This window comes from Callithrix jacchus, chromosome 1 (genome assembly GCF_049354715.1).
Source record: "Callithrix jacchus isolate 240 chromosome 1, calJac240_pri, whole genome shotgun sequence".
NCBI lineage: Eukaryota > Metazoa > Chordata > Mammalia > Primates > Cebidae > Callithrix > Callithrix jacchus.
In genome coordinates, this window is record NC_133502.1 from 11,671,363 (window position 1) to 11,695,570 (window position 24,208).

Genomic DNA, 24,208 nt, shown 5'->3' on the forward strand with positions numbered 1-24,208 from the left:
GTGACAATGAAAAGTAGTACAACCTCTATGAAAAACAGTGTGGAGATTCCTCAAAGTAGATATATCATTTGATCCAGCAATCCCACTACTAGGTATCTGCCCAGAAAAAAAAGAAGTCATTATATGAAAAAGATACTTGCACACACGTTTACAGCAGAATATGCAATTTCAAAAATATGGAATCAGCCTAAATGCCCAACAGTCAATGAGTGGATAAAGAAAATGTGGTATGTATATACCATGGAATACTAGTCAGCCATAAAAAGGAATGAAATAATGGCATTTGCACTACATGGATGGAATTGAAGACTATTATTAAAAGTGAAGTAACTCAAGAATGGGAAACCAAAAATCGTATGTTCTCACTTATATGTAGGAGCTAAGCTATGAGTATGCAAAGGCATAAGAATGATACTCTGGACTTTGGGGACTCAGAAGGAAAGGCTGGGGGTGGCAAGGGATCAAAGACTACATATTGGGTACAGGGTACACTGTCTAGGTGATGGGTGCACCAAAATCTCAGAACACCACTAAATAACTTATTGATGTAACCTGCTCCCCCAAAAAACCTATTGAAATTAAAACAAACAAACAAACAATTCATCAAAGGAGATGGTTTGGGTTTGGCTTGGTTTTCAATTAAAGCCTTGGCGCCCTCTAATGGGAAGACGGAGCAGTCCAGCATCCACAACTGTGTGCTCTTGCGAGCCACCTGACTCCTTGGAATCAAGATTCTTCCTGCTTCCTTTTATATTTGGGGGCAGGATGTTTCTTTTTTCTTTCTTTTCTTTTTCTTTTGAGACGGAGTTTTACTCCTGTTGCCTAGGCTGGAGTGAAATGGCAGGATCTTGGCTCTCAGCTCATGGCAACCTCCACCTCCTGGGTTCAAGCGATTCTCCTGCCTCAGCCTCCAGAGTAGCTGGGATTACAGGCATGTGCCAAACACCCAGCTAATTTTCTATTTTTAGTAGAGATGGGGTTTCTCCATGTTGGTCAGGTGATCTGCCTGCCTGGGCTTCCCACAGTGCCAGGATTACTGAGATTACAGGCTTTTTGTTGTTGTTGTTGCTGTTAACTGTTTCTTATCTCCTCTGCTTGAAGGTCCTATCCTCTTTATCTCCTTAAGTAAAGCTAGAAGCTCTGCAGTACCCCAGGAGTGAGAACAATTATGCTTAAGACACTTTTGTTTCAGTTTAGTCCCAAACCCAGAGGAAAACATTTCAAATTTCTTAAGTAAATCCTTAAAAGTGTAATTTACACCACAGCACTTGACCTGGCATTTAAATAAACTGCAGCTTGAGAAGAAAAAAAAAAAAGACCACTATTATTGCTTTTTTCGGTGAACATTTCCTTTACATGTCTGCAGGAAATGTACTTTTTGGTTTGTATGGATGAGAGGCTGTAACAGTAACATACGTCCGGGGCTTTCTTGTGTCCAATCCACATGGAATGCAATTGCAATGAATGGTCCAAGATGTTTTTTTACTTTCTCATCATTAACTTCCCTTTTCCTCAGGGTTGGAACTCCAGTTTAAATTTCTCCTCCCACATCCCATGGGCTAGTGGGTAACATGGACTGCTAGTCTAAATACATTTACCCCAGATTAGTTACATCAAAGGCATTATCATCTTTGTCTTTATCAATGTGCTCTGGAAGAAGTAGGTGATCAAAAAAACTATCTGCAGTGTCATGATTATTTCCTTTACTAAGTTCAAGATTTCTTGCTCTGCAGTCAAAGCTCATTTTAAAACTCTTTCACTGCTAATTCCAAATGGCTAACAGGTAGAAAAGGTGATAGCAGCAATGGCCATAGTGGCCCTGAGTAAGCTGCCATAGCCAGGTTGCCAGCATCGTTCTAATACAGCAGTTAAGAAGAAATTATTTAGGCAGACAGTGAGTCCTTGGTAAGGTTTTCCTTTAATGAAAAGCAGTCCTCAAATCATTTTCTGTTCTAACAGAGCAGCCTGTAAAATAGAGCTGCAGACATAGGCAAGCAAGGTAGAAGCTTGCACAGGTAAATGCCAGCATTGTGCCAGTAGGAAAAGGCTACCTGGGGCTAGGCATGTTGAAAATGGCAGCTCCATCTTCCCTTCTTTCCAGCCCACATGTACAGTAAGAAGCAGACAATATGGCAGCAACCAAGTGGAAAGTCCATTTGCATAATAGAGGGGGTGGCCAGCATTCTCCATGCATTATGTAAAACATCACACCTGGTCCAACCAATTTGTGGGCCCTATGTAAATCAGACACCGTTTCCTCAAGTCTGTTTGTAAAATCCAGTACACTTCTGTAGCCAGTCCAAATTCTCATTCAGGTGCCTCTCTCTCTTCTCTCTCTCAGAGATGTTCTCCTTTTTCTTTCTTTTGCTTATCAAGCCTCCACTCCTAAACCTACTTTTTTGTCATAAGAAAACAATCCATTCTGCATGAAAAATGGTGAGAGCAATTAGGAACATCTTAGAAAGGACCTAATACCACTAATCCATTTTGAAGGATACAGAGGAATTTGTAAGGTGGTCAATGAGGCAAAGAATGTCTCAGGTAGGAATGATGTGCTGTGGTTCCTAACACCTGTTCTCCAATTAAACTATGCATCTTTTCTTCATTATCATCATTGTAGTTGTCTGTCGTCATCATCACAACAGCCAACATTTGTTGATAGCTCACTCTGTCTCAGTATGACGGTCACTGCTGGATGGCTAAGTTAGCACCATACCTAGCCCACTTCTCTTTTGTTTGTTTTCATTACTAGAAAATTAAACACGGGGGGAGGACTCAAGATGGCGCAGTGAGAACAACCCAGGATTGAAGCTCTCAGTGAACACGCAGAGGGTGAGTCAGGGCCACATTTCCGGACGGATCTTTGTTGTCCACAGAACGGGGAAATTCCCAGGTATAAAAGAGACGCAGGACGCCAGCAAAGCGGTTTTGGCTGGTGCAGCCGGCCGGCACTGCAGCGCAGCAGCGCTCCACAGCGCTCTGCACAAAGCACACTGGTCTGGGTGCCCTGTTTAACTGGCAATCTGAGACTTGAGAGGGCAGATTGGCATATCCATCTGATTGAACAGGACTTGGACAGTGAGCCAGGCCAGGAGATTCTAGGGAAACGGCGTTTGGGCCAGGGTGGGGGACAAACAAAACGGCGATTCCAAACGCTCTGGGTGGAGAGTTTCACTGCGGGCACAGGTGAACCCAGGATGGTGCAGCTTGGTGGGGGAGGGGCGTTTGCCATTACCGAGGCAACCCGCCCCTACCGAGGTATACTCCCATTGCTGACGCAGCCTGCCATTGCCGAGGCAACCCACCACAACAGAGTGACTCCACTGCAGGGCGGAGACTGCAGCAGCAGGGCACAGCCTGCAGCAACAGGGCAGACGTCACACCAGCACGGCGGAGCCTAAGCAGGCAAATAGTGACTAGACTGCCTCGTAGGTGGGCAGCACAGTGCAACGGACACATAAAGAAAACCCCAACCCCCTGAGACAGAGCATCTGAGAAAAAAAGAGTTTTTTTATGAGTTCTGCTGCAGCAGAATTAAATGTAGCAGCCTAACAGCCCTGAATGAACAACAGAGCTCATAGATCAGCATGTAAGCTCCTATAAAGTACAGACTGTCTCCTCAAGCAGCTCCCTGACCCCTCTATATCCAGAAGACTGACATTTGGCAGGCATCATTCTGGGACAAAGATAGCAGAAAAAGAAACTGGTAGCATCCCTCACTGTTCCGCAGCCGCTATAGGTGCACCCCAGACAAGCAAGGACTGGAGTGGACCTCAGCAGTCATACAGTGGAGGGGCTAGACTGGTAGAAGGAAAACCAAGTAACAGAAATACTTCATCATCAACAATCTGGGTGTCCACTCAGAGACCCAATCGAAAAGTCAGCAACTACTCAGATGACAGGTGGATAAATCAACAAAGATGGGAAGAAACCAGTGCAAAAAGGAGGAAAACACCCGAAACGAAAACACTGCGACTCCTACAAAGGACCAAAACTCCTCACCAGCAAGGGAGCAAAGCTGAATGGAGAATGACTGTGATGAAATGATGGAATCAAACTTCAGAAGGTGGATAATGAGAAAATTTTGTGAGCTAAAAGAACATGTTCTAAATCAATGCAAAGAAACTAAGAACCTTGAAAAAAGATTTGAAAAAAGATTTGAGAAAATGATAACAAGAATGGATAACTTAGAGAGGAATATGAATGAATTGAAGGAGCTGAAAAACACAATACGAGAACTTCACGAAGCATGCACAAGTTTCAACAGCCGAATTGACCAAGCAGAAGAAAGAATGTCAGAAGTCGAAGATCAACTCAATGAAATAAAACAAGAAACCAAGATCAGAGAAAAAAGTGCAAAAAGGAATGAACAAAGTCTCCAAGAAAAGTGGGACTATGTGAAGAGACCTAACCTACGTTTCATAGGTGTACCAGAATGTGACGAAGAAATGAATCCAAGCTGGAAAATACTCTTCAGGATATTATCCAGGAAAATTTCCCCCACCTAAAAAGGCAGGCCAACACTCAAATGCAGGAAATACAGAGAACACCACAAAGATATTCTGCAAGAAGAGCAACCCCAAGGCACATAATCGTCAGATTCACCAGGGTTGAAATAAAGAAGAAAATACTAAGGGCAGCCAGAGAGAAAGGTCAGGTCACCCACAAAGGGAAGCCCATCAGACTCACAGCAGATCTCTTGTTAGAAACTCTACAAGCCAGAAGAGAGTGGGGGCCAATATTTAACATCCTTAAAGAAAAGAACTTTCAACCCAGAATTTCATATCCAGCCAAACTGAGCTTCATAATTGAAGGAAAAATAAAATCATTTGCGAACAAGCAAGTACTTAGAGATTTTGTCACCACCAGGTCTGCTTTATAAGAGCTCCTGAAAGAGGCACTACACATAGAAAGGAACAAGCAGTACCAGCCATTCCAAAATCACACTAAATCCTAAAGAGCATCAACATAATGAAGAATCTACATCAACTAATGGGCAAAACAGCCAGCTAGCATCAAAATGGCAGTATCAAATTCACACATAACAATATTAACCCTAAATGTAAATGGACTAAATGCACCAATCAAAAGACACAGACTGGCAAATTGGATAAAAATCCAAAACCCATCAGAGTGCTGTATCCAGGAAACTCATCTCACATGCAAGGATACACAAAAGCTCAAAATAAAGGGATGGAGGAAGATTTACCAAGCAAATGAAGAGCAAAAAAAAAGCAGGAGTTGCAATTCTCATCTCTGATAAAATAGACTTTAAAGCAACAAAGATCAAAAGAGACAAAGAAGGCCATTACATAATGGTAAAAGGATCGATAAAACAAGAAGAGCTAACGATCCTAAACATATATGGACCCAAAGCAGGAGCACCCAGATACATAAGGCAAGTTCTTAATGACTTACAAAGAGACTTAGACTCCCACACAATAATAGTGGGAGACTTTAACACTCCACTGTCAATATTAGACAGATCAACCAGACAGAAAATCAACAAGGATATCCAGGGCTTAAACTCAGACCTGGAACAAGCAAACCTGATAGACGTCTACAGAACTCTCCATCCCAAATCCACAGAATATACATTCTTCTCAGCACCACATCACACCTACTCTAAAATTTACCACATAATTGGAAGTAAAGCACTGCTCAACAAATGCAAAACAACTGAAATCATAACAAACAGTCTCTCAGACCATAGTGCAATCAAGTTAGAACTCAGAATTCAGAAACAGACCCAGAACCACACAGCTTCATGGAAACTGAACAACTGGCTCTTGAATGCTGACTGGATAAACAATAAAATGAAGGCAGAAATAAAGAAGTTCTTCGAAACCAACGAGAAGGAAGACACAACATGCCAGAATCTCTGGGACACATTTAACAGTCTCTAGAGGAAAATATATAGCAATAAGTGCCCATATGAGGAGAATGGAGAGATCCAAAACTGACACCGTATCGTCAAAATTGAAAGAGCTAGAGGAGCAAGATCAAAAAAACTCAAAACCTAGCAGAAGACAAGAAAGAACTAAGATCAGAGCTGAACTGAAGGAAATTGAGATAAGAAAAACCCTTCAAAAAAATCAATACATCCAAGAGCTGGTTTTTTGAAAAGATCAACAAAATAGACAAACCACTAGCCAGACTGATTAAAAAGAAAAGAGAGAACAACCAAATAGATGCAATAAAAAATGATAAAGGGGAAATCACCACAGTTTCCACAGAAATTCAAACCATCATCAGAGAAGATTAGAAACAACTCTATGCACATAAACTAGTAAATCTGGAAGAAATGGATAAATTCCTGGACTCCTGTGTCCTCCCAAGCCTAAACCAGGAGGAAGCTGAAACTATGAATAGACCAGTAAGAAGGTCAGAAGTTGAGGCAGCAATTAAGAGCCTACCACACAAAAAAAGCCCAGGTCCAGATGGGTTCACAGCCAAATTCTACCAGACACACAAAGAGGAGCTGGTACCATTCCTTCTAAAACTATTCCAAATAATCCAAAAAGAAGGAATCCTTCCCAAATCATTTTATGAGACCAACATCATTCTGATACCAAAACCCGGCAGAGACCCAACGAGAAAAGAAAACTTCAGGCCAATATCCATGATGAACATAGATGCAAAAATCTTCAATAAAATATTGGCAAGCCGATTGCAACAGCACATCAAAAAAATTATCCATCATGATCAAGTAGGATTCATCCCGGGGATGCAACGCTGGTTCAACATATGCAAGTCTATCAACGTAATTCACCACATAAGCAGAACCAAAAACAAAAACCACATGATTATCTCAATTGACGCAGAGAAGGCATTTGACAAAATTCAACAGCCCTTTATGCTAAAAACTCTCAATAAACTCGGTATTGATGGAACGTATCTCAAAGTAATAAAAGCTATTTAACAACAAACCAACAGCCAATATCATACTGAATGGGCAAAAACTAGAAGCATTCCCTTTGAAATCTGGCACTAGACAAGGATGCCGTATTTCACCACTCCTATTCAATATAGTACTGGAAGTTCTAGCCAGAGCAAACATGCAAGAAAAAGAAATAAAGCGCATTCAAATAGGAAAGCTGGAAGCCAAATTGTCTCTATTTGCAGACGACATGATAGTATACCTAGAAGACCCCATCGTCTCAACCCAAAAACTCCTGAAACTGATAAGCAACTTCAACAAAGTCTCAGGATATAAAATCAATGTGCAAAAATCACAAGCATTCCTCTACACCAATAACAGACTTACAGAAAGCCAAATCAAGAACAAACTGCCATTCACAATTGCTACAAAAAGAATAAAATACCTAGGAATACAACTCACAAGGAATGTAAGGGACCTCCTCAAGGAAAACTACAAACCACTGCTCAACGAAATAAGAGAGGACACAAACAGATGGAGAAACACTCCATGTTCATGCTTAGGAAGAATTAATATCGTGAAAATGGGTATACTGCCCAAAGTAATTTACAGAATCAATGCTATACCCATTAGCTACCATTGACTTTCTTCACAGAACTGGAAAAAACCACCATGAACTTCATATGGAACCAAAAGAGAGCGCGCATAGCCAAGTCAATTCTAAGCAAAAAGAACACAGTGCGGGGCATCACACTATCAGATTTCAAAGTATACTACAAGGCTACAGTAATCAAAACAGCATGGTACTGGTACCAAAACAGAGATATAGACCAATGGAACAGAACAGAGGCATCGGAGGCAACACAACATATCTACAACCATACAATCTTTGATAAACCTGACAAAAACAAGCAATGGGGAAAGGATTTCCTGTTTAATAAATGGTGTTGGGAAAACTGGCTAGCCATGTGCAGAAAGCAGAAACTGGACCCCTTCCTGACACCTTACACTAAAATTAACTCCAGATGGATTAAAGACTTAAACATAAGACCTGGCACCATAAAAACCCTAGAAGGAAATCTAGGCAAAACCATTCAGGACATAGGAGTAGGCAAGGACTTCATGAACAAAACACCAAAAGCATTGGCAACAAAAGCCAAAATAGACAAATGGGACCTAATCAAACTCCACAGCTTCTGCATGGCAAAAGAAACAGTCACTAGAGTGAATCGGCAACCAACAGAATGGGAAAAAAATTTTGCAGTTTACCCATCTGACAAAGGGCTGATATCCAGAATTTACAAAGAACTCAAACGGATTTACAGGAAAAAAACAAACAAGCCCATTCAAAAATGGGCAAAGGATATGAACAGACACTTTACGAAAGAAGACATATATGAAGCCAACAATCATATGAAAAAATGCTCATCATCACTGGTCATTAGAGAGGTGGAAATCAAAACCACATTGAGATACCATCTCACGCCAGTTAGAATGGTGATCATTAAAAAATCTGGAGACAACAGATGCTGGAGAGGATGTGGAGAAAAAGGAACACTTTTACACTGTTGGTGGGAGTGTAAATTAGTTCAACCGTTGTGGAAGACAGTGTGGCGGTTCCTCAAGGCCTTAGAAATAGAAATTCCATTTGACCCAGCAATCCCATTACTGGGTATATATCCAAAGGACTATAAATCGTTCTACTATAAGGACACATGCACACGAATGTTCATTGCAGCACTGTTTACAATAGCAAAGACCTGGAACCAACCCAAATGCCCATTGATGATAGACTGGATTGGGAAAATGTGGCACATATACACCATGTAATATTATGCAGCAATCAGAAATGATGAGTTCATGTCATTTGCAGGGACATGGATGAATCTGGAGAACATCATTCTCAGCAAACTGACACAAGAACAGAAAATGAAATACCACATATTCTCACTCATAGGCGGGTGATGAAAAATGAGAACACATGGACACAGGGAGGGGAGTACTAAACACTGTGGTCTATTGGGGGGAAAAGAGGAGGGCCAGCGGGAGGGGGAACTGGGGAGGGAGAGCCTGGGGAGAAATGACAAATGTGGGTGAAGGGGAGAAAGGAAGCAAAACACAATGCCATGTGTGTACCTATGCAACTGTCTTGCATGTTCTGCACATGTACCCCAAAACCTAAAATGCAATAAAAAATAAAAAAATAAAATTAAACACTAGTTTTTCTAGCTTCCCTTGCAGCCTACAGTGGCCATATGGCAAAATCCTCACCAATGAGATAGAAACCAGTCTGCTAAAATGTTCCAAGAAGGCTTAGGTGAGGATGAATGTGGTTGGTTCTATTCTTTCTGCCTCTTTTGGCTTTTAAAACAGTTAAGAAGTGAGAAAATTGAACTCCTGTTTAGGGCCCTGCAAGTCTGCTATGATGTTACTTAAAGCCAAACCAGTCCTATGTAATAAAGTCATGCAGTAGTGTAAGCACTTTACAAGTACTACCACAACTAGAATCATTTGAGGTCTATAGATAATTTAAGAGTGCACTTGTCGAACAGTGATCAATTGTGTTCTATTGGCTACAGGATTCTGGTAATGTTCCAATGGTCTAACACTGACTCAGTCTTCACAGCTTTTAAGCAAAACTAATTAAAAGAAACAGAATAATTAACTCACAGCCTTTATTCTTTACCCTATGAAGAAAACCATACCAACTGTGCAGAAATTCTGAAATATATTATGAAATAAGTAGAAGATAGGTCAGTAAAGATTGGCTAGAATCACAGAGTAAATGCTCATATAGCTGACAATATAAAAATGGAAGAACCCAGACTGCTTTAATAATCAAAAAAGCACAAGTTACCATTTCCTTTTTTACATGAAAATTGAAGATCCAAAGTCAGAAACAGTAATATTAGTTGGGTAAAAAAATAAAAAATTCAAACAAACCTTTTGATTTTCCAGTATTTCTTCTCTCATATGTTGATTTACAGCAATTCTGGTTAGAGATCTGGAAAAATGAATACTAATATAATTGATCCTTCATTAAATGTTTACAACTGAGCTATACAATTCAATGTAATCTAACATTTTGATAAGAAGTTCAAAACTCCAAATCCTTCATGACTGAAAAGTGTATATTTCCATATGGCCTAATTTAGCTTTCATTTGACAGAGCTGGTGGAATGGAGGCTCCCAAAATTTCATGTGTACTAAGTGTATACAGTATGGACTGTCATCATTTACTACTTATTTTTTGAAAACCCTTGATTGAGAAAGCTATTTTGTGTTGTATTGTCCAACAGAAAAATTTTGTATGAAATTACCAATGTATATGTACATGAATGTATGTACATGAAGAGTATTAGTTAACCTGGGATCTTACCAGAGTAGAAACGTCTAAAAACTGAAATGATGGCTTCACATTACTTATTCTTTCCATTTTTTTTTCAACTTTTTACTTAAAAAAAGTTTTTGGAGACAGAGTCTCACTCTATTACCTAGGCAGGACTGTAGTAGCATAATCACAGCTCACCGTAGCCTCAGATTCCTGGGCTCAAGTGATTATCCCACCTCAGCCTCCCAAGGATCTAGGACTAAAGGTACACACTACCATACCCAGCTAATTTTAAATTTTTTTTCTAGAGACGGAGTCTTGCTATGTTGCCCAGGTTGGTCTAAAACTTCTGGCCTCAAGTGATCCTCCCACCCCAACCTCCCAAAGTGATGAAATTGTAGGTGTGAGCCACTGCACCCAGCCTATTCACTCTTGAAGAGTTTATAATTCACTTATAATTTAAAGACAGCAGAAATGTTTAAAATACAGTTGCTATGAACTGTATTCAACTTGATAATTCCTAAACATGGCTAGTTATATATCTGTCAATTTTATAAATAGAATTTAAAAATTAAAAGATTGTTAAGGAAAAGTTCTGCTTTAAGGAAAACTCAAGCAGAAAATGGTACCTTAAACAGCATACAGTAAGTATGTATTTGTAAAATTTGGCATTAACAGAAATTACAATTAAAAATTTAATAATACAAATTTTTCATTTATTTAGCAAATATTTCATTTCAACAAACATTTACAAATTATCTACCAAATGATTTTGGAGATATGCTCAAGTCTATTTATCCATTAAGCAGTGTTAGCATATTTTATAAATTTTTCTTAATCAGATTAACAGCAGTTTTCTATCAGAACCTCTCAACAATTAGGCTGACTTAACCTCAATAGAGCTAAACAACTGTCTGATCAAGATTAAAGTTATTTTACTTTATTTGTATTTGATCTAATAATTTTTATAACTACCATTAATTAAAAGCATTATGGCTAAACCTATATGACATTTATATACACTCATATATATTTCATGTTTTATTATATAAATGCTGACTTCTCAAATTCTTAGCTGTTGAAATTAAAGTTGACTGGAAGAGGCATATCAATATATTCATTCTTAATCTGTAAATAAGGGGACAAACTCCTCTATTTCAAGACACCACCAAAAGATTCTTGGTATCTTGTGGCCAATCATGTACTATTTATTTACTTTCAAAATTAAAGAATACATATATTGAAGATTCTGTAATTTGTACTATGAACAAACGTACAAAATAGTGTCTGAGACAATAAAAGCCACAGCAATCATTCTATGCTTAAGAAGGTATGCTGAGATAGAAGACTGCTCTCCCATTCCTCTCAATAAAACACCATTGTTGCACATGCACTGTGACTTGTCACGTATTTTATCTCTCCAGTATATGCTAACTCATATTTTCCTTGTTGCTAATTTTATACTCTATCATTCCTACCAGAATACAATTGCATCAAAGTTGTGTTATTTTGTAAATTCTCATAAAACATGGTCAACTTGCATCGCATGCACTGCCCTCTTTTAAGATATGCAAATGTATTTCTTATTTAAATGGAATGTATGTTTAATGTAACATCAGCATATTTATGGAAGCAGTTCAACCAGCCATTCTCTTGGCAAAAAAAATATCCCACACAATATTCCGTGCAATTAAGACATGACAAATCATTGGAATCTGAAAGGGTAAGAATATTATTTGGCAGTACTTTGGGCATAGATCTCCGACTTAGAATAATACTTTTTATTATCCTCTATAAGGAAAAGAAGAAATCCTCCTTCATTATTTATTGCTTAAACAAGTTTTTCCTTAGATTACTATGTATGATTTTAGAAAAGTTTTTAAACATTTTTTTTCCTATTTGCTTCTAATAAGAGTTCCACTTTATAGTGCAGACACACATGCATGCACAAGCCAATATTTTGCTCTAATAAAAAAATCCATATATAATGAAGAGAGGCCCTAATTTCATAAAAGCTATATATACGAGAATTGACACCTTCATGTTAAATGAAATCAGCTATTTTCACAAAACTCATTTAATAGAAAGAGTTCTGGCTACAATGTAACCAATAAACTTTAACATACCTGGCTTTTATGGGGAAGTTCTGTGAAATGTCTTTCATTAATTTAATGGCATCATAAACTGGAGTGGACATTATTTGAGAAGCTGCTTGAAAACTAAGATCTGAAAGGAAAAATATTAAGGAATCTAGCATAATGTTAGACCTTCATAGACATTTCCATGAAATTGAAATAATTGACTCAATCCTTCTTGCCAAATATTAATATACAAACATGTTAATAGTGTTACATCTGCATTTTAAAAAAGCTTTAAATGGAAAGTTATCACTTAATTCCAAATAATGTAAGCTTTATACTGTTATCAATGAGTGATTATTATTTTCCACAAATTATAGTATTTCGAGATATATGAAGAGAAACACTCTCACAAAGCTATTTTTTCTATAGTTAAATGAAACATGACAAAAAGTATTAATAAAAATAACAAAATGGTGTAAAAAGAATTTTAAAGAGCCAGTTCTGAAAAGAACTTTAAGAGAATCCCACTGTGTTTAACTCAGTAAATAGAAACATTTGCTTTCTCTTTCAATTTGACATTGTCTTACCTTTACACTGAAATAAAATCCTAAACTTAGTATTATTTTATCTAATATGACAGTCCTATAAAAAGAAAAATGTGTGTTGCTAACTGTAGTTAGTTTCAAACATGTCAGAAGAATTAATCATAGTGTTATTACTTTGTCGAGAGTCAGAAAAGATTTAAAACTAAATTATTTCCTTACCTAATAGTGAGGCAGATTGTTTCTCCTTAATATTTCCTTAAAGGTGGAATCCTAATTTACCTAATACTACTAAAATAACTAGTTTAACACAGAAAGGCTAGTTTTATTCTTGCATTCTCAGTGTGAAATGATGGGTCAAAGCCTATAAAAGAATGACCTTAAGGTAGCCTGGCATGGAATGGCAGAGTCCGGCCGACCAGGTGATATGGTTTGGCCATTAAATCTCATGTTGAATTGTAGCTCCCATAATTACCACGTGTTGTAGGAGGGATCCACTGGGAGATAAATGAATCTTGGAGGCAGTTTCCCCAATACTGTTCTCATGGTAGTGAGTAAGTCTCATGAGATCTGATGGTTTTATAAGGGGTTTCCCTTTTCACTTGGCTCTCATTCTCTCTTGCCTGCCATCAGGTCAAATGTGCTTTCTGCCTTCTGCCACGATTGTGAAGTCTCTCCAGCCACGTGGAACTGTGAGTCCATTAAGCTTCTTTTTCTTTATAAATTACCCAGTTTAGGATACGTCTTTATCAGCAGTGTGAAAGCAGACTAATACAGTAAATTGGTACCAGTAAAGTGGGAGCACTACTGTAAAGATACCCGAAAATGATTAAGAAACTTGGGGACTGGGTAATAGGCAGAGGTTGGAACAGTTTGGAGGGCTCAGAAGAAGACAGGAAGATGTGGGAAAGTTTGGAACTTCATAGAAACCTGCTGAATGGCTTTGACCAAAATTCTCATAATGATATGGACAATGAAATCCATAATGAGGTGGTCTCAGATGGAGATGAGAAACTTGTTGGGAACTGGAGTAAAGGTGACTCATGCCATGTTTTAGCAAAGAGACCGGCAGCATTTTGCCCCTGCCCTAGAGATTTGTGGAATTTTGAACTTGAGGGAGATGATTTAGGGTATCTGGCAGAAGAAATTTCTAAGCAGCAAAGCATACAAGAGGTGACATGGTTGCTGTTGAATATATTCAGCTTTAAAAGGGAAACAGCATAAAAGTTCAGAAAATTGCAGCCTGATGATGCAACAGAAAAGACAAACCCATTTTTTGAGGAGAAACTCAAGCCAGCTGCAAAAATTTGTATAAATGAGGAGCAAATGTTAATCACCAAGACATTGGGGAAAATGTCTCCAGGGCATCTCAGAGACCTTCTCATCAGTCCCTCCCATCACAGACCTGGAGGCCTAGGAGGAAAAAAATGTTTTGTGGGCCAGTCCCAGGGGCCCTCTGCTGTGTACAGGCTAGGGAGTTAGTGTCCTGAGTCCCAGTGGCTCTAGTCATGGTTAAAAGAGGCCAAGGTACAGCTTGGGCTGTGGCTTCAGAGGGTGCAAGCCCCAGGCCTTGGCAGCTTCCATATGGTGTTAAGCCTGTGGAAGCATGAAAGTCAAAAATGAGGTTTGGGAACCTCTGCCTAGAATTTTAGAGGCTGTATGGAAATGTCTAGATGTTCAGACAAAAGTGCAAGGGTGAGGCGCTAATGGAGAACCTCTGCAAGGCAGTGCAGAAGGGAAATGTGGGATTAGATTGCCCACACAGAGTCCCCACTAGGGCACTGCCTAGTGGAGCTGTGAGAAGAGGGCCACTGTCCTCCAGACCCCAGAATGGTAGATCCACTGAGAGCTTGCGCTGTATGCCTGGAAAAACTATAGACACTCAATGCCATCATGAAAGCAGCCAGGAGGGAGGCTGTACCCTGCAAAGCCATGGGACAGAGCTGCCCAAGACCATGAGAACCTACTTCTTGCATTGGCACTGGATATGAGATATGGAATCAAAGGAGATAGTTTTGGAGCTTTAAGATTCCTCAAGGCCTTAGAAATAGAAATTCCATTTGACCCAGCAATCCCATTACTGGGTATATATCCAAAGGACTATAAATCGTTCTACTATAAGGACACATGTACACGAATGTTCATTGCAGCACTGTTTACAATAGCAAAGACCTGGAATCAACCCAAATGTCCATTGACAATAGACTGGATTGGAAAAATGTGGCACATATACACCATGGAATATTATGCAGCAATCAGAAATGATGAGTTTGTGTCGTTTGTAGGGATATGGATGAATCTGGAGAACATCATCCTCAGCAAACTGACACAAGAACAGAAAATGAAACACCGCATATTTTCACTCATAGGCGGGTGATGAAAAATGAGAACACATGGACACAGGGAGGGGGGTACTAAACACTGGGGTCTATTAGGGGGAAAAGGGGAAGGCCGGTGGGAGGGGAAGTGGGGAGGGATAGCCTGGGGAGAAATGCCAAATGTGGGTGAAGGGGAGAAAGGAAGCAAAACACAATGCCATGTGTGTACCTACGCAACTGTCTTGCATGTTCAGCTCATGTACCCCAAAACCTAAAATGCAATAAAAAATTAAAAAAAAAAAAAAGATTTCACTGCCCCACTGGATTTTAGACTTGCATGGGCCCTTTAGCCCCTTCATTCTGGCCAATTTCTCCCATTTGGAATGGATATATTTATCCAATGCCTGTACCCCCATTGTGTCTAGGAAGTAACTAACTTGCTTTTCATTTTACAGGCTCATAGGTGGAAGGGACTTGTCTTGCCTCAGATGAGACTTCAGACTGTGGACTTCTGAGTTAATGCTGAAATGAGTTAAGACTTTGGGGGACTGTAGAGATGACATGATTGGTTTTGAAATGTGAGGACATGAGATTTGGGAGGGGCCAGGCCCAGAATGATACAGTTTGACTGTGTCCTCATCCAAATATCATCTTGAATTGCAGCTCCCATAATTCCCACATATTGTGGGAGGGACCCAGTGGGAGATAAATGAATCATGGTGGGGGGCAGTTTACCCAATTCTGTTCTCATGGTAGTGAATAAGTTTCACAAGATCTGATGGTTTTACAAAGGGTTTCCCTTTTCATTTGGGTCTCATTCTCTCTTGCCTGCTCCCAGGTAAGACATGCCTTTTACATTTTATCATGATTGTTACGCCTTCCCAACCATGTGAAACTATGAGTACATTAAACTTCTTTTTCTATATAAATTACCAGTCTTGAGTTTGTCTTTCTCAGCAAAGTGAAAATGGACCAACACCCCAGGCTTCAAATTCTATCTGCATCACTAACTAGCTGAGTAACTTTAAACAGAATGTGTTCAACCTACCTCAACATGTTTCCAGTCCCCAGTAATGCAGTGAAACTACTACCAGTGCTAATATCTCCTGGTTGCCAAACGCAACATTTTTTAGTACTTATTTTACTTACTAGGTTCTTTTTGCAATAGGATCATTTCCTGCAAATAAGTAGTACTGATCATCTTTTATTTCTTAAGAATCTATTTCCTTCAGCTTGTATAACGTCCTTTCCATTTCTCATCATTCCACCATGTCTTCTTCATGAGTTTTACTTTCTACATGTGGATGAACACCAGGGCACTCTCCCTGGTGCACTGATTTTGTCATTCTGCACTCTCAGACACCATCCTCATTTTTTACTCTCAGTCAGCACACTCCTTTTCAACATCTTTATGCTAGGATTTTCAACTTTTAAAATCCTCTCTGTTCAGCTTAAGGACAGGATATTTACCCCATCACTGAACCTAACCATTTGGATATCTTACAATGACTTTAAGTCAACCTTTCAGCACTAGTCTCATTATTTCTGAGTTCCATATTTAGCCCCAAAGCCTGCTTACGTGTTTTATAGATTCTCTCTACTCAGGCTCAAGCTAGGAATCCTAGAATCATCTTTGAGTCCTTTTCACCATCTAAATATCTATATGCCTTCTACCACAGTCAGAGTTCAACCTCTCATTATACTCTATTACATGATTTCAATAAGGTCTAAATAGATTTCCTGCTTTTAGCAAATTCAAATACATCTTACAGACATTGGGAGTCAATTAAAACTAAGCTAACTATGCATACTCTCTGCTTAAAGGCCTTCAAAAGCACACCATCACTTACAATTTTCTAAAATATGCAAGGGACCCTAAGAGAACATTTTGGAGGAGGCTTAAAACATAACAATTATAATTTTTTAAAAGTGCTAAAATAGAGACATAAAAAAGGATTTAAAAATAATTGAAGATACTAGAGAGTATCTGAAATTATGGATTTGGGAATCCAAGCTGTATTGGAACTTAGAGAAGAGCTTCACAAACCATGATAAGAAGTTTGAACTTAATGCTTTTAATTGATGTGCATGAAATCAGTCCTTTATGATGCAAATGCCTTGGCTAGCTAGTCCTATCAACCCCTTCTTACATTTAAGTCTCTCCGGAGGTATTTGCTTTGGAAAAACAGATAAAACTTTCTCACATAAGAGGATTCCATACTTTCTTTGCCCTCCACATCCTGCTCCAGACCCCCAAAAGGCTGGCTATCTGAACTTCATCAATAAGCCCCCTTGCCCTCAGATTTCTAGTTAGATTCCACCAATCCAAGTCACTAATATGGGATCAGTAAGCAAGAAAAGAGTAAGGACTGGATAGTTACTACCCAGATCCCTCCTTGTTGAGTCACAGAGGGCAGTCCCTAAGGGAATATTGTTGTGTCAAGCAGCTGTCTCCACATACTCTCCAGGTTTTGGTAACCCCTCCCTCCTCTTGCTCCCTCAAGATTAGGGGTAGAAAATGTTTCCCTCTAGTTGCTAATACTGGAATGGAAAAATCCATTCCTTGCTGGTTTCCCTCAATCATACCATCTTTGTAAAAAGTCCCTTCATTTAACTTTTTTAGTTTATGAGTGCCAACATTTTCCTGTGGGGACTAATGTAAGACCATTATTTTATTAGGGATGTACAAGTGATAAAGTCTGGGTGATTTTACACAAGGCCAAAATCAGATTTTCATTTTAGAAAGATTATCTTAGTAACCTTTTTGAGAATGACTTTAAACCTACTGCCTCAGTTTAGTGTTATCATGATGTCAAGTGGAAGAACAGTCACAATGTCTGTGGTGTAATGAAAGGAGGTCCAACCATGAGGTCTAGATGAGACAAAAGACACAATAAATAGGAAACTGTAGACCAGAAGGGTCCAGAAAGAATAGATTCTATCAGTTCAAAGAGGTAGATTCTTTACAGTGAATCTATCATAGCAATGGCCTTAATATCTCATTCTGTTGAATGATTTTTCAATTGATATAATGACTTTCTCATGATATAAGGCTTAGTTGATAGAACATTTATATTAGGTAGGTAAAGAATACCAGAAGTTATAGAACTTAACAGATTGAGTCTTGCACATTCTGCTATAATTTTAAAATGTAATAGTCAATCATCTGTTAAGTGTGTATAAAGCTTACCTAGATATCATATGGTACAGTATAAATAATTTCACTTGAACCAAAATCTTCACTTATTAGCTGTGTGGTAACTGGCAATTAAATATAGTTTATATGAAAAGACTTTAAATATATATAAAGGTGGTTTATATGAAAGGATCCTGTAAATTATAATTCAGATGAAATATAAAATATTATTTGTATGTTGTAAGTAAGTTTTGCTGGCAAGAGCAGCCTGTAAATATCCTTTTAGTTATTATTTTAAAAACAGAAAGTAGATTGGTGTTTGCCTACATAACTGCAGGGCTGGGAAATGGGGAGTGACTGCTAATGAGGATGTTAGTTTCTTTTTGGGATGATGAGAATTTTCTAAAATCAACTGTGGTAAGAGTTGCAGCATTCTGAAAATATGCTAAAAACTATTGAATGGCAGAATTTAAAAAGGCTAATTGAATAGTATGTGAATGTATTAGTATGAATAGTATAATCACAGTAATGTCAATTTATTATTTACATCACTAATAATATTTATAAAAGAATCTATCATGTGAGATATAAAAGCTTATTAAACAAAACAGAGATCATCTGGTTTTTAAAATATAACAGCTTATTAAGCTGTTATATTTTTAAAAGTTGTTATATTAAAAGCTGATAAAAGATACACGCTACAGATTATGCAGAAAGATGATATGTCCCCATGAGCTACTAAATCATTACAAATAAAGAAGAAAAATTACAAGTTGAAAAGGACTTAAAAGCTCCAACCAAATCAAATTTTGTTCACAAAATATCTGCTTGTAGGTTTTCAGCACAGAAGCTGTTCCTAACTTTGTAAAACTGCATGTCCTCCATTTGATGTTTTCATTAAAAATTTATTTGTGAAACATGCAATAGTCATAACAGGATCTAAATTTCAAAGAGAAGAGAACTAAGATTGAATTTCATTTTCTCCTTACTGAGGAGTTAGGATTTTTAATCAGTTATAGTGTCTCCAAAAATGTAATTTAATACTTGAGACTAACCTATAAATCACTGTATACTTTTAAAATAACATCAAATAACCTCACTTCATATAATTTTAAGTCTTGCAAACATAAAAATATAGCTTGATAGATGATTAAATAGATACCACAAAAATAAAATCATAATTTATATTATTCACATCACTAGTAATTAATACTATCCATAAAATAATCTGTATCATGTAATATATAAAAGCTTATATAAGTCACAGATCAGTTACCAAAATGCTGTGTTAAAGTAGCTCAAAATACTGTACCTTGTAGTTCCCAGACTTTCAGAGGCGTCATTTGTTTATTACTTTCAATCAGGTATTTTTGGAAGGCTGTCAGATTATCTCTAAGATCCGAATATATTTCTCTGCATTAAAATATTAAGTGATGTTAAATAGCATCACCTATCACAAGCCATTATACACATAGCATTTTTTTGAAATTATACATTCCAAGTAATTAGACACAAATGAATCATTCATCATTAAGATAATCATAAACAGTGATACAGCTATATTCACAGAACTTAATGATGAAGATATATAGGTCTCTTATTAAATATATGAAACAAAACAAAATCTGGAGGAACATACTCTCAATTGCTAGTGTTACTCATAAGCGATGCAAGGATGAGGGCAGAATTATGTTTTCCTATAATATGCTTCTTTAACATTTTATCAATTGCAAGCATCACTTTTATAATTGAAAATAAAAACTACTTTATAAGGAAAGACAAAAATGCCACATATACTCTTAAGAGTTTATTTCTAAAAAGCTCCATCTTTGATTCTTATAAAAAACTAAAATAAGATAATTTTACTCATTGTTAAATATCTCTAGGCATCATTTAGAGGGAGCCAAATAATAATGTAGTAGAATGGTATTTTACTATACATACAATCTAAACTATAATCTTCTTTCCTCTATCACTCGTGAAATCAAGACATGGTGCCATTTCAGATTTAAATGGATATAATTATTCAAAAAAAACCTTTACTATCAACACAACTTATAAAACACACATTTTCTATTACTATCATACTTTAAGTTCAGGAATGCAGGTGCAAAACAGGCAGGTTTGTTACATAGGTATATACATGGCATGGTGGTTTACTGCACCCATCAACCCGTCGTCTACATTAGGTATTTCTCCTAATGCTATCCCTCCCCTAGCCCCGCCAAGCCCCAACAGGCCCTGATGTGTGATGTTTCCCTCCCTGTGTCCATGTGTTCTCATTGTTCAACACCCTCTTATGAGTGAAAACATGCAGTGTTTGGTTTTCTGTTCTTGTGTTAGTTTGCCGAGAATGGTGGTTTCCAGCTTCATACATGTTCCTGCAAAAGACATGAACTCATCTTTTTTATGGCTGCATAGCATTCCATGGTGTATATGTGCCACATTTTCTTTACCCAGTCTATCACTGATGGGCATTTGGGTTGGTTCCAAGTCTTTGCTATTGTAAACAGTGCCACAATAAACATATGTGTGTATGTGTCTTTACAGTAGAATGATTTAAAATCCTTTGTGTATATACTCAGTATTGGGAGTGCTCGGTCAAATGGCATTTCTGGTTCTAGATCCTTCAGGAATTGCTACACTATCTTCCACAATGTTTGAACTAATTTACACTCTCACCAACAGTGTAAAGGCATTCCTATTTCTCCACATCCTGTCCAGAATCTGTTGTTTCCTAACTTTTTAATCAACATTCTAACTGGTGTGAGATGGTATCTCATTGAAAATAAATATTTTCTTTTTTCTTTTTGAGATGGAATCTTGCTCTGTTTCGAGGCTGGAGTGCAGTGGTGTGATCTCAGCTCACTGCAACCTTTGCCTCCTGGGTTGAAACGATCCCCTGCCTTTCAGCCTCCTGAGTAGTCAGGACTACAGGTGCACACCACCATACCCACTTAGTCTTTTGTATTTTAGCAGAGACGAGTTTTCACCATGTTTGCCAGGATGGTCTCCATCTCTTGACCTTGTGATCCACCTGCCTTGGCCTCCCAAAGTGCTGGGATTACAGCACAAGCTACCACGCCTGGCCAAAAATGCATATTTTCAATAGTCAATAGACAAGAAGACTTTGAAAAGGGAAATAAAAAATAAATACAGAATATAGATACAGAAATATGTTATTCTTATAGTTATAAATATATATACTACAATGTCAGTATCTTACAGGTTTATTACAATGTGGGAACACATTTTGAAAACTAATCAAGATAAAGACTGCTGTGATAGTAAAAGGACAATGGCATTTCTTCCAAAGAGAAGCTCACTATGAATTAAACAAACATTTCCTTTTTCAATATTTTAAGTTATAGTTCATATTTGATTGTAATCCTGGTAATTTTCACTGCTAAATTTCTTTATATAATTTAGGCAACATATGTATTATTCATACAGTATCTCAAAGCAAAAGATTTTGCTTTGAAATGAGCAATCAGTTGAGTCACTGTGGAAGAACCAACTTTGAGTATTCACTTTTCAAAATGAATAACCATATGAATTTTAGAATATATTCTTCCAATTCTGTGAAAAATGACATTGGTAGTTTGACAGAAATAGCATTAAATCTGTAGATTGGCAATATGGCCATTTTAATGATATTGAATCTTCCAATCCTTGAGGATTGAATGTTTTCCCATTTGTTTGTGTCATCGTGTCATGTATGATTTCTTTCAGCAGTACTTTGTAGTTCTCCTGCGGAGATGGTTCACCTCCTTGGTCAGATGTATTCCTATACCCTTTTTTGTGTGTGTGGCTATCATAAATGGGATTGCCTGCTTGATTTGGCTCTCAGCTTGAACATTATTGGCTTTTAGTAATGCTACTGATTTTTGTACATTGATTTTGTATCCTGAAACTTTACAGAAGTTGTTTATCAGTTCTAGGAGCTTTATAGTGGAGTCTTTAGGGTTTCCTAGGCAAAAGACATGAACAGACACTTCTCAAAAGAAAACATATAAGCAGCCGACAAACATGAAAAAATGCTTAACATCACTAATCATCAGAGAAATGCAAGTTAAAACCACAATGAGATGCCCTCTCATACCAGTCAAAGTGGCTATTATTAAAAAGTCAAAAAGTTACAGACACAGGCAAGGCTGAAGAAAAAAGGGAATACTTATACACTGTGGGTGGGAATGTAAATTAGATCAGCCACTGCAGAAAGCAGTTTGGAGATTTCTCAAAGAACTTCAAATTACCACTCTACCCAGTAATCTCATTCTGGGTATACACCCAAAGGAAAACAAACCATTCCATCAAAAAGACACATGCACTTATATGTTCTTCACATATAAGCTCTATTCACAGTATCAAAGACAAGGAATCAACCCAGGTACCATTAGTGGCAAATTGGATAAAGACAATGTGGTACATATACACCATGGAATACTATGCAGCAATAAAAAAAGAACCAAATCCTGCTCTTTGCAACAACATGGATGCAGCTGTAAGCCATTATCCTAAGTGAATTAACACAGGAACAGAAAACCAAATACTCTATGTTCTCATTTATAAGCGAGAACTAAGCATTGGGTATACATGGACATAAAGATGGGAATAATAGACACGAGGGACTTTTAGAGTGGGGAGATGGCAAGGGCTGCAAAATCATCAGTTGGGTACTATGCTCACTACCTGGGTTACAGGATCATTCATACTCCTAAACTCAGCATCACACAATAAATCCATGTAACAACCTGTGCATGTATGCCCTGAATCTAAAATAGAAGTTGAAAGAAAATAAAATAAAAATAAAAATAAAAATGAATAGCTAAGTGTTCCAAGTGATCTCTGGAGAAAATGCAATTTAATCTCATAAAAAGTTATATTTATGTAATCCCAGCACTTTGGGAGGCTGAGGCAGGTGGATCACGAGGTCAAGAGATCAAGACCATCCTGGTCAGCATGGTGAGACCCCGTCTCTACTAAAAATACAGAAAATTAGCTGGGCATGGTGGCGCGTGCCTGTAATCCCAGCTACTCAGGAGGCTGAGGCAGGAGAATTGCCTGAACCCAGGAGGCGGAGGTTGCGGTGAGCCGAGGTCGCGCCATTGCACTCCAGCCTGGGTAACAAGAGCGAAAATCCGTCTCAAAAAAAAAAAAAGTTATATTTAAAAGAGAAAAGAATTATGAATTACAGGACATTCAGATAGTAGAAAATGTAATAAAAATGTACTGTTAGCTGCTAAATTAATACCTTACTTAGAATAAATCCACTTTGTAAGATGTATTAACATTTTAAGGCCACTAGTATACTGCTTGGCCAATATACTTTAAAAAAGGTAACACAGTTATCCATATAAATTAGTGTTGTCTCCAAAAATGTCACCCTTACTGTATACAGTTATCTACTTATCATCAGCAGAACTAACCTGAGTCCTTCATAAATAACTGTAAGACTAAACAAGAACTAAAGGTGTTAATAAAAATATTTCTTTAAATAACTTTGCCTAAATAAAGAAATAACAAACTTTCCCTTATAAATAAGGGAAAATGTAAAAGGAAAATATAATATAAAGGAATAATAAAATGTAAAGGAAAAATAAAATGACAGCCATCCCCATTCACAAGTATTCAGAGAGCACTCACCATCCTATTCCTTGTCTTCAACCAGCATGGCAGGAAAAAAAAGGGTGGTAAAATTTTAATTTTTGATAGGTTACTTTTATGTGTATATGAAATGGTAATCTGTAGCACAGAAATTTAGAGAAATAAATGTTTTCTTTTCTTTTGGGCTATACATTTGTTCAAGATTCAATATTACCAATGATTTTTGTTAACCCACTATATCTGTAAAGTTCTAATTCTATAAAGTTTTAGTTTTCTGTCAGAACTTTACCAACTCCTGTTTCTCCAAGCACAC

General features: G+C 37.7%; 1 protein-coding gene across 13 annotated transcripts in view; it reads right to left on the bottom strand.

Moving 5' to 3' along the window:
• The window catches only part of UGGT2 (UDP-glucose glycoprotein glucosyltransferase 2), a 238,444-nt gene that overhangs the window by 161,136 nt on the left and 53,100 nt on the right, over positions 1–24,208 (bottom strand). For 12 of the 13 annotated variants that reach the window (XR_013533952.1, XM_078368500.1, XM_078368709.1 and 9 more), the window contains 3 exons: positions 19,601–19,701; positions 12,338–12,437; positions 9,824–9,884 (listed from right to left, as the gene is read on the bottom strand). Coding sequence is in view for 12 of the 13 variants with exons in the window: in XM_078368500.1 (XP_078224626.1) it covers positions 9,824–9,884; positions 12,338–12,437; positions 19,601–19,701 (262 nt within the window). In the remaining variant the exon portion in view is untranslated. Of the gene's footprint in view, positions 1–9,823; positions 9,885–12,337; positions 12,438–19,600; positions 19,702–23,934; positions 23,955–24,208 lie in introns of all 13 variants that reach the window. The other variant, XM_078368781.1, reaches the window with a different exon arrangement.